Source organism: Nanorana parkeri, unplaced genomic scaffold, assembly GCF_000935625.1.
Source record: "Nanorana parkeri isolate BGI_ZX_2015 unplaced genomic scaffold, ASM93562v1 scaffold195, whole genome shotgun sequence".
Taxonomy (NCBI): domain Eukaryota; kingdom Metazoa; phylum Chordata; class Amphibia; order Anura; family Dicroglossidae; genus Nanorana; species Nanorana parkeri.
Window position 1 is genome coordinate 1700575 of NW_017306463.1, and position 15446 is coordinate 1716020.

Sequence of the window (15446 nt, forward strand, 5' to 3'; positions counted from 1 at the left end):
AACTTGCATATAAGCACTTTTAAAGGGGACAATTTCGAAAGTTCGACCCCCATTGACTTTCATTAGGTTCGAGTTCGTATTCGAACTTTTAGGCCGTTCGAATTGGCCTGGATTGTCGTGCTTTTTGCTTGCCCAGCTTTAATGTCTAGTATGTTATGTGGATATTTAATGTCTAATGCTGTGATAATTACCATCTCAAGATCTTTCGTGCTAAATCTTTTGTACTTGCTGTCTTCTTTCCTTTTGTTGAAAACAATAAATTCTATGTAAAAGAGAAAAAACCCCATTACAAACACCCCCCCACCCAAGGGTTTGCAAGGGGAGAAATCTTGCCGAGAAACCCCAGGCTGTGACGGGAGAGGACCCTGCACCGCAGAAAACAGTGCTTGGTGTGTTGTCAGGAAAAACAAGAACCGAGGACACACGCTCCTGTAGGAGGCAGGCTCCATCTAATGTGACTATAAAGATTAAAAAGACTATAAAGACTGGAAAATAAAAATGAAACCGCCATGAACAGTGGTGCTTAGTAGGAAGAATGCTCTGTTGCCCTGGAGATCAGTGGAAAGTAACCCATCGCAACCTCTGAAGAAACCCTGGCTGAAAAAGGCTGGACTATAGCAGGTAGGTGGTAGTCTACAGTAAACTTTGTTAAAGATAAAGGAGACAAATACTAGTGTAAATCACTCATGAAGGAGTTTAATAAGGAAAAGAGATGATGCGCACACATTTGTTGCCTGAGGAATGCATGTTGAGAGCTATTGGCTGTCTGCACACATTTGTTTGGTGATGTAGTATTCACCGCAAACAGCACTTCCATCAGAGGCAGCACAGTGGTTAGCACATCTGCCTTGCAGCACTGGGGGTCCCTGGATCAAGTCCAAGCCAGGTCACTACCTGGAAGGAGTTTGCATGTTCTCCCTGTGCTTGTGAGGGTTTCTCCTGGTACTCCGGTTTCCTCCCACACTCCAAAGACATGCTGGTAGGTTAATTGGCTCCTCTCTAAATTGGCCCTCGTATGTATGTATGCATGCATGTGCGATAGAGACCTTAGATTGTAAGCTCCTTGAGTGCAGGGACTGATGTGAATGTGTACTGTGTACAAGTGTCAGCGCTATATAAATACCAATAGTAAATAAATAATGCCAAGAAAGCCTTCTTATGGCTCGAGGCATTCCATAGTGATGGACTGCAAAATTAGATATAGCAGTCCTTGGTAAAACTAATAATAAACCAGAAGACAACCTATATATTGAGAGCGCTACTACTGATAGAATGAATGGTTGAACCAACACTTACATTTGAGAAGTCCTTGTAAATTCTCTGGAGGAGATGGGATGGGATCCTTGGGGAGGTGGGGCCCGGTGAAATCCAGTGTACAGGACGGCTGAGGGGATGTTATGTGGAGCAGGAGCAGCAGTCTCGCGGCGAGGCTCAGCTGGCCAGGCTGAGCCACGGCGGGCAGGAAAGCTTAATGGAGGGCTGTGGTGTGGCGCGTGTTGTCAGCGGTCGTCTCCCAGTCAGAAGTGGTAGGAGACGTGACAGTACTGGAGATGAGGGAATGCTCTCCAAGTGTCACAGTGAAGGGCTGCAAGAACCGTTGTCGGTGGTGTGTAGGGGATGGTTTGCTACGCGTTTCGAGGCATACGCCTCTTTGTCAAGCTCGAGCAATAAAGCATGCTAAAAGGAGCAGGCATGATAAACAAATCCTGCAGGGGCAGGTTACAGGATATCTATCCAGAAGTTAAATAGTACATTGACATGTGTGATGATGGCAGATCTCATCACAAACAGTTGAAGGTGAATTCTAAACTTGCTACTCCAGATACAACTACATTGCGGGTGAGAAACAAACAGGTTTTCCAGTTACACGTGAAACCCAGCAGAACAATACAGTATGCTTAGATAGAATTTTATGTAGAGCTGCAATTTCAGATAGCTTATATTAGTGCTAGGATACAGGGATCCATACCTGTGCATTATATAATAAACTGACAGACAGAGGAAAAGAATCATTTTTTAATTGTGTAAGAAAACCGAGTAACACATACTGAAACACAATGAAAATAAAAACACTAACAAATATTGTTGCTGTATAACTCTGCATACAGTCTATTTACTTCAACAGCAACAACATTATATGGATTCAGAGGAACAAAAATCCTTTTTCACCAGAATTCCACAATATAAAGCTGTGCTCACAGAGACCGCTTCATCCACATGATGTTGTCCAGACTTCACCCTTGCTCAGTTGTAAATAAAGTTGAACCTGCCAAAGAGAGAGATTTCATTTTCTTGTTTACTGAACTTTCTGCTGATGTAAATGTGTCATAGAAATCAATGTCTTCTACGGTCACAAGCTGGGGATTTTAATGATAACAGTAACAGAATGTAGCAATTAACTGAGCAACGCTATTAGGGATGTCCCGATACCACTTTTTCAAGACCAAGTGCTTCCACTCATGTACTTGCCAATACCAATTACCGATACTTTTTCTTAAAAGGGACCGGTGACATTAAAAAAAAACAAAAAACAATACAGACTGATTATTTTAGGCCAATTTCTTTATGATTATGAAGAACTTTAATTCAAGACTGTTTTAGAACAATAAAACATTTGTATTTGCTTTCACACAGCTGTCGTGAAACTACAAACACGATCATGCATCTGCCTCTGGGATCATTTAACCTATTCATGTTAGCAGGGGAGAATTGTAACTCTATTGCTGCAGTGTACTGGAAGTGTGTACTATGGATCATTTCACCTGGTACACACTTCCAGTACCCTGCAGAAATAAAGTTACAAAAGGATTAGAGCAATCTATTGTTCTCATTCTGGAAGTCCTCTGCTGCTCCTCTTCCATGCGCTATGTCAGGTGTAAAATGGCAGCACCAAGTCTGTTCAGAGATCATCTCTTGAACACAGCCTCAGCATATGTAAATGAAGAAAACTGCAACTGTGTGTAGGAGAGCTGCTCACAATCACAGCCTCAGTGCTACTTGCTTACAAATACTGAGAATGGGTTTAGAAGCAGTCCTGCTGCACACAGCCTCGTTGCTGTCATTTGTCAGTGACCTAGTGGCAGAAAGACATTGATTTTAAATACAAACATACTCCCCCTCTTGGAGCATGTTTCTTGTTAAATCCATATCTAGGGTGTAACATGAAGCACAGTCACATTACCTGCTTGTTTGTGTCCAGGGATGAAAACAAAAAGTTATACTCACCCGATCCTTGGAGCCGGCTTGCTGTTAGAACAGTCTTTTCAGCGTCTCTTCCCCTCTGTTGCAGCGGTCTAGGAATCCTCAAGTCATCAAGTGTACTGCATGTGAGAATGCAGGGGGACATACCACTACTGCAGCGGAGGAAGACAGAGATTGGAGGGAGCTCTGCCGCCTCAGGGATTCAGCAGATAACTTTTTTTTTTTACTTCAGCCCTAGACACAAAGGAGCAGTCAACCCCTGCTTTTCCCAGGTAGCCCCATAGCAAGGGTTAATATTTTTGCCTGGAATTCTACTTTAAATGCTGCACAAGAATGTAATACCATAAGGAAGCATATTTGTTTGCAAAAGCACATGAACACATTTATGAAATCTACTAAAAGAATAAAGGGCCTTGCTTAATGTTGCAGGACTGACTGTACTAGTCTGTCTGTAGTATGCAATAAGAATACATGATTTGGTTGCAGACAACACAGCCAATATGTCTTTCACACACTTTACATTAAGACCATAGTGAATTTACCCCTGCAGCTATTCATACATCTGATTTTATTTCCTAATCTGTCCTGGTTCATGGAGCACTACCTCTACCCTGCTCTGCACAGTTAAAAATCTATATCTTGTGGATGGAGAGATGCAGACACACGGAGCAGTACGGACAGTCACCTCTTGGCCACCTCCATCCTCACACGAGCGCTCTCCTCTGCCCGGCTTCTTGTCATCTTTGCTCTTGTGTTCTGGAGTCATGCTGCCACCACACCTCACACAGCTCAGCTGAGTGCAGGAAGCAGGAGCACGCAACCTAATGGAATTGCCTGCGCAGCGCCCCCTGCTGGCCGGCTGACCGAAACCAAAATAAAGTAACTGAACATTAGAGCGCCGAGAATGAGATAAACCAGCAAGCTTCGGCGCTATGTATCGGGGCATTTTAACAAGTACTTGTCAAAATGCCCTGCATCGGTCCCGATAACGATGCTAGTACTGGTATCGGGACACCCCTAAACGCTATACTAGAAATTCTGGTCAATAAAGCAGACTGCTGGACTCGCCAGAGACATTAGAACAAGCTCTCTGCAGACTAAAGGAAAAAAAAAAAAAAAAAAAAAAGGGAAACCCACTGTTCAACTTTGCTTTAACTTTAACCTTTTTATCACTCCCTATTTGTAAATCCTGTTACCTCTAGATATAGGGTTGCATGTGACATCACCTCTGCTTCTACAGAACGCAACTGTCACTTGTGCAAGTATGGAAAATATCCAGTGCAAGTAGGGATCAGGGTGGCACTAATGGCAACAGAATGTGCCAAGCACACAGACATGACAGCATTAGTTGCATTTTTTGACAGGTTTCCTTCACAGTCCACTACTGTTTAAAATAAAATCATCCAAAAACAGAACTTAGAAGAAGAAGAAGAAGCACCATGAAAAAAAAAAAAAGAAGAAGGGGTTCTGGTTTTGTGGGATAGTGTGCTGACTCATTGCTCTCTCGAAAAGCTTCAAGCACTGCTGCCATCTGACTCTTCAGGTGTACCAGACGGAGTGTCCTTCGCTGGGTGCTGTGGTTCCTCCCACTAACCACTTACATCACTATGTTCTGTAGTGAAGTAGAAGTCAGTAAAGGAACCAAAGCACCTAGTGGGAGACATGCTGTCAGACACTAGGAACTCTCAGATAGCAGTAGTACCCAGAGCTCACAAAGACAGCCAAGTTTTAAAACACTGAGAAAAAAAAATAGGTTTCTTGAGGGAACAGCGAGAAGAGGCTGTAAGCGGAACTCCCACTGCTGCCTCACGAAACCCTTTTGTTTGTAGAGCCCTTACTAAAGGAAAAAGGAAGAGACAAAATTCATAATTGGTTTGCCCTGCAAAATGTCTGCTGCTCCCCGTTTCATCCAGGTTGCTGAGCAAGAGTACAATCACTACTTTTGAGATCTTCATTTGATTCCTAACGGCTGTGCTTAATGCAGAAGGGGACTAAAGTCTGGGTTAGCATGGACACATAAGGGGGTGGCAGCAGGTAGACAAAGAGCCTGCAATGCATTTACACCATATGCCCAGGTACAAGATCAGGAATAAATAGTAACAATGGGCTAGAAGCAGCGAGGTTGTGCAGGAGAACGGCTTTTGATCACAGAATCAACAATGCTGGTTTATATATGATGGAGCTGTCTTCCAAAGCAGTTTTCTGATAGGATAATTCTTCAGTAATGTAGTAGCTGGGGTAAGAGTGGAAGGGTGCACATATGGACTGCCGCTGACTGATGCCGCCCTTATCAGACTGTCATAAACTTGAATGAGCACAGCAGCTGCATCTGTACAGACACGCTTGGGATTCCTGCCACAAGAATCCACAGGTTATTGCTGCAGGGAACCCCAGCCACCCAATGTAAATGTACATTTCCTCTGCAATACAATAATTACAATAATACAGCTACTGCCCACAAGGCCAATAAACACTACTAAATCTACGTGGAAAATATTTGGTCTAATGACAGGGTCTCTTCAGCATAATCTGCTTTGGTGAACATCAACTGAAGCATTTTTGCTCTGGTTGTTCTTCAATATCCACAACCTTTTTGTAGTACTCCATGGTTTCTGGGTATGGAAGTAGAATATGCAAAATACAGATGAGCAACTTCCAGGCAAATTCTGCTTTCAGTGCAGGGGGTATTGCTTTTACATACCTACTGAGAAGCTGTGGAAGGCTGGAAATGATGGGTCCGTAGCCTGGTGCATTATCATACAATTCAAATAAAGGGGCGGCAACAAGCTTGTAGTTCTTCGGGACTGCAAACAGTGCTAAAACAGAATACAAAAATATATTGAAATTACATTAACATATTACATTTTTAGTGATTGTGCTTAGATCTACAATACAGTAAAGAGACAGTCACCTTGACTATGGGAGGCAAAGTGACAGTCCCTGCAAAGGGCTGACACCCTTGTAATCTACTATTACCTGCGCCCCTCATTGTTCCCTTCTCCTCCTCACCCATCAAGAATACTTGGCACTTTCAGGTATTCAAAAACATGTGCCCTGCTCCCCAGTGACTGGTCTAGTGACCAGTCACGAGGTGCGAGCACTGCCATATGACGGAAGAAGTGACATCAATACTCCCAAAGGTCACCAACACCTCTGATTTTAACAGGAAGGAGGAGCGATAAATGGCAGTCAAGGAGAGAATAAGAGGGTAGGGGTTTGCTCTTCACAGAGACACTAACTTTGGCCTACATGAGCAGGGTGATAATGTCTAACTTATTTGTACATTTTTCTGCAGTGCTAATAGCCACACTTTCATTAACTCACATGTGGAGATGTTCAGAAAGTTACAAAATATCTTTCAACTTGTACATAGTTCAAACAAAGTAAAACAACATGTTTGATGCATAGGAGGCAGCATAACCTGAGCGTACTTTCCTTCCCCACACTCAACTACTGCCCTGATTCCCTGCCAAAGTGCCCTAAAATCATGCATTATACATAACTATCCATGTTCCTACATGACAGCACTTAGCACATTATTTATAAATCATATGCAGTGAACCAGTTACTTCAAAATTATGGGAAAGTACAGGTCAATGCTGGAATAGTATAAAAATGAGGGTTGTAGGAGGAGGTTAGAGAGGCTAACTTGTATTACCATGCAAGACTCTAATCCCCTAATCTGTTGGCTGCAAATAGCAGTGGGAGCCACTTACGGGACACAAGGCTAGCTTCAATGGACTCCCAATACTAGGTAGCAACACCAAATCTATGTCTGTGGTGACTTCACCACCCAAATAGGAGCTAAAAGTGAAATATTAATCAGTGGAGGATACATGGAATGTAAAACTGGCCCATAAATAGGCATTCTGTATAAACTGTTTTGGGGCTTTCACAGCGTCCGATCATGAACAAACTTCAGAAGAAAATATCACTATTTAACCACATGATCTCAGTTGTAATGGCTCAGAGGACAGAAATTCAGCCAAATCAGATCTGCCTGAGCTTTGATTCTCGTACTCTTTCAGTTGAGCAAAATGCTAGAATCTAGCAGCATAAGCTAACACGAGCATGGGATAGTTTCTTCAGGACAGATAAAGATTTCAGGGTCTCCTGGGACAGCTATGTATAAAGTGTGGCAGGCGCTTTAGAACGGAGGAGTGGTGGTTAATATAATATAGAACCACTTTAACTGAATTTACATTTGATGGGGCATCTTCCAAATAGAAGGTGGTATTAAAAAACAAACACACAGACAAGGCACTTACTTATTGAAAACAATGTACAGTACCACAAATAAAACAAAGGTATTCTATTGCCTGGTTAGACTAGCTACAGCCATATATCTGATAAAGGATTCCAGTCAATGACAGTTTGTTTACCTTTCTCCTGCAACTGCACCAGAAACAACTTCTTGTGTTCTTTGGGTTTTGTAATGTGTGCAGGAATATATGGATACTAAAAAGAAAAAAAAAAAGAAAGTCAATTTTTTTTCCTTGTTTTGTGTAATGCAAAACCGGTGTATTTGTTGGAAGGATTTGCACTAACCTGTGGGGGCTCAAAGTTTGGTCTCCACCAATTGCCAATGCAGTCATCAATTACCCAGTCCTGCTGCACCCCATCCTGCCTGCCAAGAATCTATGAGAGAGAGAGAGAGAGAGAGAGAGAGAGAGAGAGAGAGAGAGAGAGAGAGAAAAAAAAAAGCATTTAACAAAGTAACACAGCCAGGCAATTATAGCATTTTTGGGCAGCTACCCTCTCCTTGGTTTCAGATGTTGTAAAGTAGCCACCGCTCCATGCTTGCTCCCATGATAGACTATAACTTCAATACAAATTAGCTAACTAAATGTGAGATTGTATTTCATCACGGGAGTGATCTTGGAGCGGTGACTACTTTACAAACACACACAGGGACCATGGGGAACAAAAGTAGCCACCCTCCAGAAGGAAGGACAGTGTCAGCACCAATTCAGAGATGATTTGAGGATCTACAGCCGAGTGATACACAAATAAGGGACATTTTTGTTAATAATTATAAAAGGTGCTTTATGGCATTTTTAAGGTTTAACCCCTGAGTTTAGCGTCACTTTAAGGCAGGACTCCTGAGCAAACCACTAAACACAGTTGAAATACATATTTACCAAAGGACTTGTAATTCTGTACAATCCTGTCATTTCCCAACCTCAGCCACACTACAAAATCTAGATAAGAGACTTCTTTCCTGGCTCAGCAATGCAACTTCCTATGTCACCTCTCTGCCTTCAGTCTGCCAACAGGAAAATGAATCGGCATCATAACCTCTGTCCAATGAGCAGAGAGCTGACCCAGGAAGCAGTAACACTGACCCAGGAAGTAGCAGTGATTTTCTTGATTAGCAGAAGAGTGTTTGTCCTAAAATTGGCGGGCCAAAATGATAAATCCTTTAGTAGCTAAAACAAAAAACAAATATATAATTAAACTGTGTTATTAGCCGTTTGCTTAGAGCCCCACTCCCAATCTTTACTTGACAGAGAACCAAAACCAACCTCCTAAGACTGACTTTATAGAATAAGCAATCCGTGTGTCTCTAGGGGTAAATAGGATTTTGTAATGTCAATAAACTAGTGTTTTAAATGAAGGTCCAGTAAAAATATCAAGAGGTGAATTATCTTTAAATACTTGGACACTAAGGAAGCAGAAAGTGCTATAGCTGGAAGACTTAACTAGATCCATATAACTGGTCTCATATATGATCAATTTTGTATATAAAAACTTCCCAAGATGCCTGTGAGGTGGGCCGGTGGCCGCTTTCAGAGTACAATATAAACAGCGGGGGATTCCTCCATCCACACTCATTTCTTTGATCAGCATGCGGGTTGAACGAACACAATATATACGTGTATACCCAGCTTTAGTAGTCATTTACTTTTATGCAACTTGCTTCTCAGACAACAAATTATCTCCATGTAATGCTTCCTGTAGATGTAGGAGCAGAGTGGAAAATCTCTGGCATCCTGCAGATGTGGGGTCCGAATTGGAAGTCTCTGGCCTACAGAATTATAGGGTCAGGATTTTGGAAAGTGGACAGCTAGGCTTTGAGCTTTGTATGTATTCACAGCCTACGTTTGCTGATAACATTGAACAAGTGCTTCAAAAAGGAAGACATACTTCTGTCATGAGACGCTTCAACCCTTCCACCTCATCTTCTCCTGGATTCAGTTCACCTCCAGGCCTGCAAAAAGATAAACCAATCATGAAAATTACCGATAACGGATAGTCATAGTGAACATGATATAAAATTAGTGATAAAGCAAACCTGGGGCCACATATTACAAAACTGCCACTTGTATGCCATAGTAGGTATCTTCAAGTATGTTCATCTTCTGGAGCACTCCAGGAGTCCTGAAACCTGGGTCACTCTACTATGTAAATTGCAGTTCATGTAAGGAGACAGTGGCATGTTTCATTATTATTATACAGGATTTATATAGCGCCAACAGTTTGCGCAGCGCTTTCATGGCTCCAGGTGGTAGACCCACATGACACGATGTGGTTTCATCTCTTCTTCCTATCCAGCTAGTCACAACATTGCACATGGACAATTCTATGCAGCTCTATAGCACATGTATGAATGGTTCTTGCAGCCCACTGAAGTCCATGTAGTCAGCTTGTGCATGTCTAATACAATGTCTAGCTGGTTATTAAAAAGAGATATAAAGATACAAGGCAGGATTCACAATGTGGCGAGTTAATGCATGAGCGTTAACATGCACTGCAGTAAGCCAGCCCATTCATTTGAATAGTCTGCCTAAGGCACCAAAAAAGTTACATGCACCATTTTTTGCAACACAGTGCACAACGCATGGAAGTGTATTACTGTGCATTGTGGTAAGCTGAGTGCACTGGAGTGCCATTAACAATTCAGCACAACAGTATAAACCTTGTCTGAGGGGGTCTGCCACCTGGAGTGATAAAACCCCTCATCTGAAATCTTAAACTAATGGAAGGATGAGTAAGGGGCAATATCCAATGAACATTCGTTGGGGGTTTTTTTTGACTGGTCATTTCAACAATTCTAAACTGATGCAGCTAATGAATAATGCTACACACATACACTTTTCATTCAAAAGATAAGTAAAACGAAGTCAATTTACTGATGTAACCCAAAGTTAGTATATAGTGGACAGTAGCCCGCTATATACCGACAGTGCAGATCTGCACTGCAGCCGGGAAGGATGCCAATAATATTCTCGGGATTCACCTGGCTGCCTAATTGAAAGCTGGCTCTGCCTCTCTAGAGCCAAAGCCAGCTGTGCCTGCCCCTCCTTTGTCTGTCCCTTCAGTGAGCGCTGGAAGAACAGGGAAGGGGGAATCTCTGCAGGAAGTGGTGACTGACAGTCATTGCTTTCTGCAGGGAAAAGACAGTCAGCGGTTTGAAAAACCACAGCCCATGGAAATAGCTGAATTGTTATTTTTGTATTCAATCAGTGTCTGCTAATATAGGTGATATACTTGAATAAGAACATAAGAAAATGTTGCCTTTTCAATCAACAAAAATATCAACAGAAGTAATGGTGTACTGTGGGAAAGCGAGTACCATCCGTCCTATGTCATGCCAACAGTAAAGCATCCTGAGACCATTCATGTGTGGGGTTACTTCTCAGCCACGGGAGTGGGCTCACTGACAATTTTGCCTAAGAGCAAAATTTTGCCTAAGAACACAGCCATAAATAAAGAATGGTACAAAAACATCCTCCAACAGCATCTTCTCCCAACCATTCAAGAACAGTTTGGTGATGAACAATGCCTTTTCCAGCATGGAACGCCTTTCCATAAAGGTAAAAGTGATAACTAAGTGGCTTGTAGAACAAAACATCAACATTTTGGGTCCATGGCCAGGAAATTCCCCAGACCTTAAACCCATTGAGGTCAATCCTCAAGAGGCGGGTGAACAAAAAACCCTCACAAATTCTGACAAACTCCAAGCATTAATTATGCAAGAACGGGCTGCCATCAGTCAGGATGTGACCCCGAAGTTGACTGGCAGCATGCCGGGGCGAATTGCAGATGTCTTGAATAAGAATAACACTGCAAATATTGACCCTTTGCATAAACCTAAATGTAATTGTCAATAAAAGCCTCTGACACTTATGAAATGTGTGTAATTATACTTCAATATACCATAGTAACATCTGACAAGAAGATCTAAAAACACTGAGGCAGCAGACTTTGTGAAAAATAATATTTGTGTCATTCTCAAAACTTTTGGCCACGACAGTAGATGTCTAAGGTTTACGTAAGATAGGTTCCACCTGTATAGTTACATAGTTACATAGTATTTGAGGTTGAATAAAGACATACGTCCATCAAGTCCAACCTATTAGGATCTCGTTCTAGGAGTACCTGTACCCCTGTATATTAAGGTCCCTTAAGAAATCGTCCAAAAGTTTCTTGAACAATTCCACATTATTTGCTGAAATCACCGCCTGTGGCAGTGAGTTCCAGACCCTAACTGATCTTACTGTGAAGAACCCCCTTCGCCCCTTGTGGGCTTTTCCCCCAATTTTAGGTGGTGGCCTCTAGTTTTTGTAATGGAGTTAATTTTAAACAGTTTATCGCTAATGTTGCTGCCACCATTGAACATTTTGTACATGGAGATCATATCCCCCCTTAATCTCCTCACGTCCAATGTTTAAATTTAGTAGCCTTGTCTCGTAGCTCTGGTCCTCCATACCCCTAATTAGTTTGGTTGCCCTCCGCTGGACTTTTTCCAACTCAATCATTCTAATCATTGACACCTAAGCTGGAACACTGGATTCTAACTTCATGGATTTGTACAGGTGATAAATGTAACGGTGTATTTACATTTTCCATATGATAAATCTGCATTTTTTTTAATTTAAAATGTTAATTTAGATGATGAATAAACCATGCCAATATTTTGTGTCATTTGATCAATCATATCATGTGACAAGGATCTAACGTTTGCTTGTTCAAATCAGTTGAAAACAAAATCAATAATTTCTGTAAAACAAATTCAACAAATGCTGGTAGCCCAACTTACAGCTTAAAGAATGTGGTTCCCAGTTGCAGGAGGAGGACGTGGGGTAGCCGATGTTCATGAACGATCAGAACCCCTTCTACGGTGCGCCTCATTCCAATCTTATCAAACTCTTCCCGCATCCGCTGGAACCGAGCAGCCACGGAGCTGTCTTTCTCATACAAAGGCTCCTTGGTACCAAATGTGTAATTTGTAAGAGGATACCTGAAAGTACAAAGGGAGCATAACACTCAGATAACACAGACATTCTCTTCACTGCAGGTTTGTGAATCTGGTGAATGACGCCACACATTGCTATCAAATATCATCAGGATCTCAGAACACAGCATGATATATCTGATGCACAAAAACCACAAGTATCAAAGTAATGTCACCACTTCCTAAAGAACTAATATACTTCATCTTCTAAAATACCTGTACAGCCCGGGGGTAATCCAACTGCGGCCCTCCAACTTGGGTGAAATTACATATCCAACATGCAACTGCCTGGAAGTCATGCAGTGCCTTATGGGACTTGTAGTTTCTCCACAGCTGGGGGGCTGAAGTATTGGTGTAGGCCATAGTACAAAGAACTGTCCTCATTCACAAGCAGCAGTTAAAATGTACCCGTGTGTTACCAATCCAGGGCACGGTAACAGTTTCACTTAGGCTGGGTTCACACCTAGGCGTATCGAATATGCGCGTTTGTTGTGCGTTTCGTGTCGCGGTGACAAAAGCATGGTTCCGAGGGCTACTTGGCTGTATCCCAATGGAAACGCGCGACAAAAACGCCCCAAAGAAGCTCCTGTACTTCTTTGGGCGTAGGGCGTTTTGTAGTGCGTTCACACGGCCTGTAATACGCCCAGGTGTGAACCATACCCATAGGAAAGAATGGGATTTCAGTGTTTTGAGCGTTTTGCAGAGCGTAGGAACGCGCTACAAAACGCCCAGATGTGAACCGGGCCTTAACAGGTGGCGGGGGGCCAGGGGAGGTGGCATCCGGCCTCCTCTCCACTTACATGACTGAAGTCCCCGACAGCTGGTGTAGCGGTGCATACACTGGTCTTCCCAGCCCTGTAGTATAGATTGCTCATTGGTCAGCACGATCACATGAACACGCTTACCAATGAAAAGTGCTTTTGAGCCAGGGACCAGGTGCCAGAAATAAGTGCTTCCTATTGGTCATGTGACTGTGCTGACCAATGACCGCTCACCATTTACGAGCATTACATAATGTGGAGCTGAGAAGTCCAGTGCACAGACCGCTACACTGGCTTGCAGGGACTTCAGAAATGTAAGTGCAGCGGAGGCCGGGGAAGGTGGTGAGGTGCTGTGGATAAAATTTTACTGTTTCACAATTTGTGAGAAAGTGAACATATTCTTAACAAGAATAAAAAACAAAAAACCACCAGACAGGCTCTCTGTTGTAGATAAAACACGTTATGTCTCTTATGAAATAAAACAAATGTACCTGCCTGTTTGCAATCTTCTTAAAGCTCATCACGCACATTAAAATCTAACTGTACAATCTCCTTTAGCTCTGCCGACATCCATGTAGTACAAGGGCCAGTCTGATTGGATACACATTGATTAGAACGATTAGGTAGGCCCTTATATTACATAGTTTTGGTAAATCTAAAGTTGAGTGTACGAAGATTGTATAGTCAGACTGTAACATGTATGGTGATCTCTATAGAGGGACAGCCCGCTGTCAATCAGGTAGCGGAGTGGATCTGGACAGTATTGTCGGGATCCATCCCGGCTGCTGCGCTCTCAGCATATAGCAGGCAATAGCCCACTATATACTGAGCTTTGGGTCACCAGAGGACATTGGTAGCTTTTAAGGAGGAGTGGGCTCCCTCCAGGCATACCTGTGCCTTTAAGGAGTGGGCTCCCTCCAGGTATACCTGCATCCAATTTATCAACTGCTTAAAAGGAGAATTTCCACTCGTCCTCATAGTTAGAGCCGACCTGTGACAAAGAAGCTGTCACAGGTCGGCTCTATCGATCAGGAAGTGAGCAGAAACATGCACCGACCACTTTCCGATCGTCTCCCTGCCGTGAGCGGTGAGTGAAGGAACGAATGGGGGAGGGGTGCGGGCACAGTTGGCTCTGCCTCTAGATAGGCAGAGCCAGCTGTCACTCACACAAGCTGGGTGGATCTTGACAGTAATGTCAGGATCCGTCCCGGCTGCGGCGCTCACAGTATATCAAAGGCAATAGCCCGCTATATACTGAGCTTTGGGTCACGGGAGGAAGCTAATATATGTCCTCCCGTGACCCTAAAGAGAATTATGGGGAAAAAAACTTACCCCATAGTTCTCTTCTAAATATGCTCCAATATGGAGACTCACACCACACAGAGGAGCCTTGACGGGACAGTGTAACGTCCTCATATTTTGCAAAAGTTGTGCAACTAAAACCTCTGTTTTAACGCATACTGTTAGACAGAGCAATCTGTTTTGTTGCATGCTGGCCGGTAAGTGTGCTGGGAAACTTCTGTGTTTCATATTAGACAGAAATAAAATCAGACAGAAATGTAAAGTGGAAGCAAAACTGTTATTTAGGAGCATGGGGGAGGGTTAGACCCCCTGTTTCCCACTGGGAGCGTCTGCCTTTTATTTGTACTGGTGGCCGCTATCAGTGGAAAATCTTCCAATGGGGGCAACTGCCTACCCATCACAGATTTCCTCTAACTTCCTGTTGTGGCTCTGGGACCGGAAGGGAACCTTTAGCAACAGGGCAGCAAAAATAAATAACGTGAAAGGGAGTTTAACCCTTCCCTTATCTATCAAAATACTAAAAATACCTGCTATAAATATTTCACTCTTCCCCCACTCCATATATCACTAATGAAGATGAGGTCCTCTGAACATGCTTGGGTGAGCACACGGTCACTGCACCGTGCACAGCTTTACATGCACGGTACATAATAATAACAACGGTATAATAATAATAATGGTGATGATAATGTCAGAGGGTCCCCTCCCCCCGGCTCACAGGTTAATAGTCCGCTCCAGGGTGAGTGGCTTGGTCTGAGGCAGGTACTTATTCCCGAACTGGTTCACCCCTCTGGGCCAGCCTGTCTGCGAGCGGTTCGGCGGAATCACCGACATGCTGGTCGGGGTGGAGAGCTGCTGTCTGTGCCCCGATGCCACCTCTTTTCCGAGTTTTGAGCGCTCAGAACCCCGACAATGGTGCGGCGGAAGAAGAGGAACGTCACTTC

The 15446-nt window shown here is 43.2% G+C and overlaps 1 protein-coding gene across 1 annotated transcript; it reads right to left on the bottom strand.

The window, feature by feature from the left end:
- Positions 1-2008: 2008 nt before the first annotated feature.
- On the bottom strand, positions 2009-15427 carry NUDT21 (nudix hydrolase 21). Its single transcript, XM_018555418.1, has 7 exons — positions 15221-15427; positions 12245-12445; positions 9349-9412; positions 7750-7839; positions 7584-7659; positions 5903-6017; positions 2009-2266 (listed from the first exon to the last, which is right to left on the bottom strand). The coding sequence occupies exons 1-7, from the start codon at positions 15334-15336 to the stop codon at positions 2245-2247; spliced, it is 684 nt and encodes a 227-aa protein (XP_018410920.1). The 5' UTR covers positions 15337-15427; the 3' UTR covers positions 2009-2244.
- Between the last annotated feature and the right edge of the window lie 19 nt (positions 15428-15446).

What these genes read in the sequence shown, in the direction of transcription:
- NUDT21 (XM_018555418.1), bottom strand. Translation starts at nt 15,336, where the DNA reads ATGTCGGTGATTCCGCCGAACCGCTCGCAGACAGGCTGGCCCAGAGGG. An exon ending in CAAACTTTGAGCCCCCACAG is followed by an intron (nt 7,660 to 7,749) that starts GTTAGTGCAAAT and finishes TTTTCTTTTTAG; the next exon opens with TATCCATATATTCCTGCACA. An exon ending in GGTGCAGTTGCAGGAGAAAG is followed by an intron (nt 6,018 to 7,583) that starts GTAAACAAACTG and finishes ATTCTGTTTTAG; the next exon opens with CACTGTTTGCAGTCCCGAAG.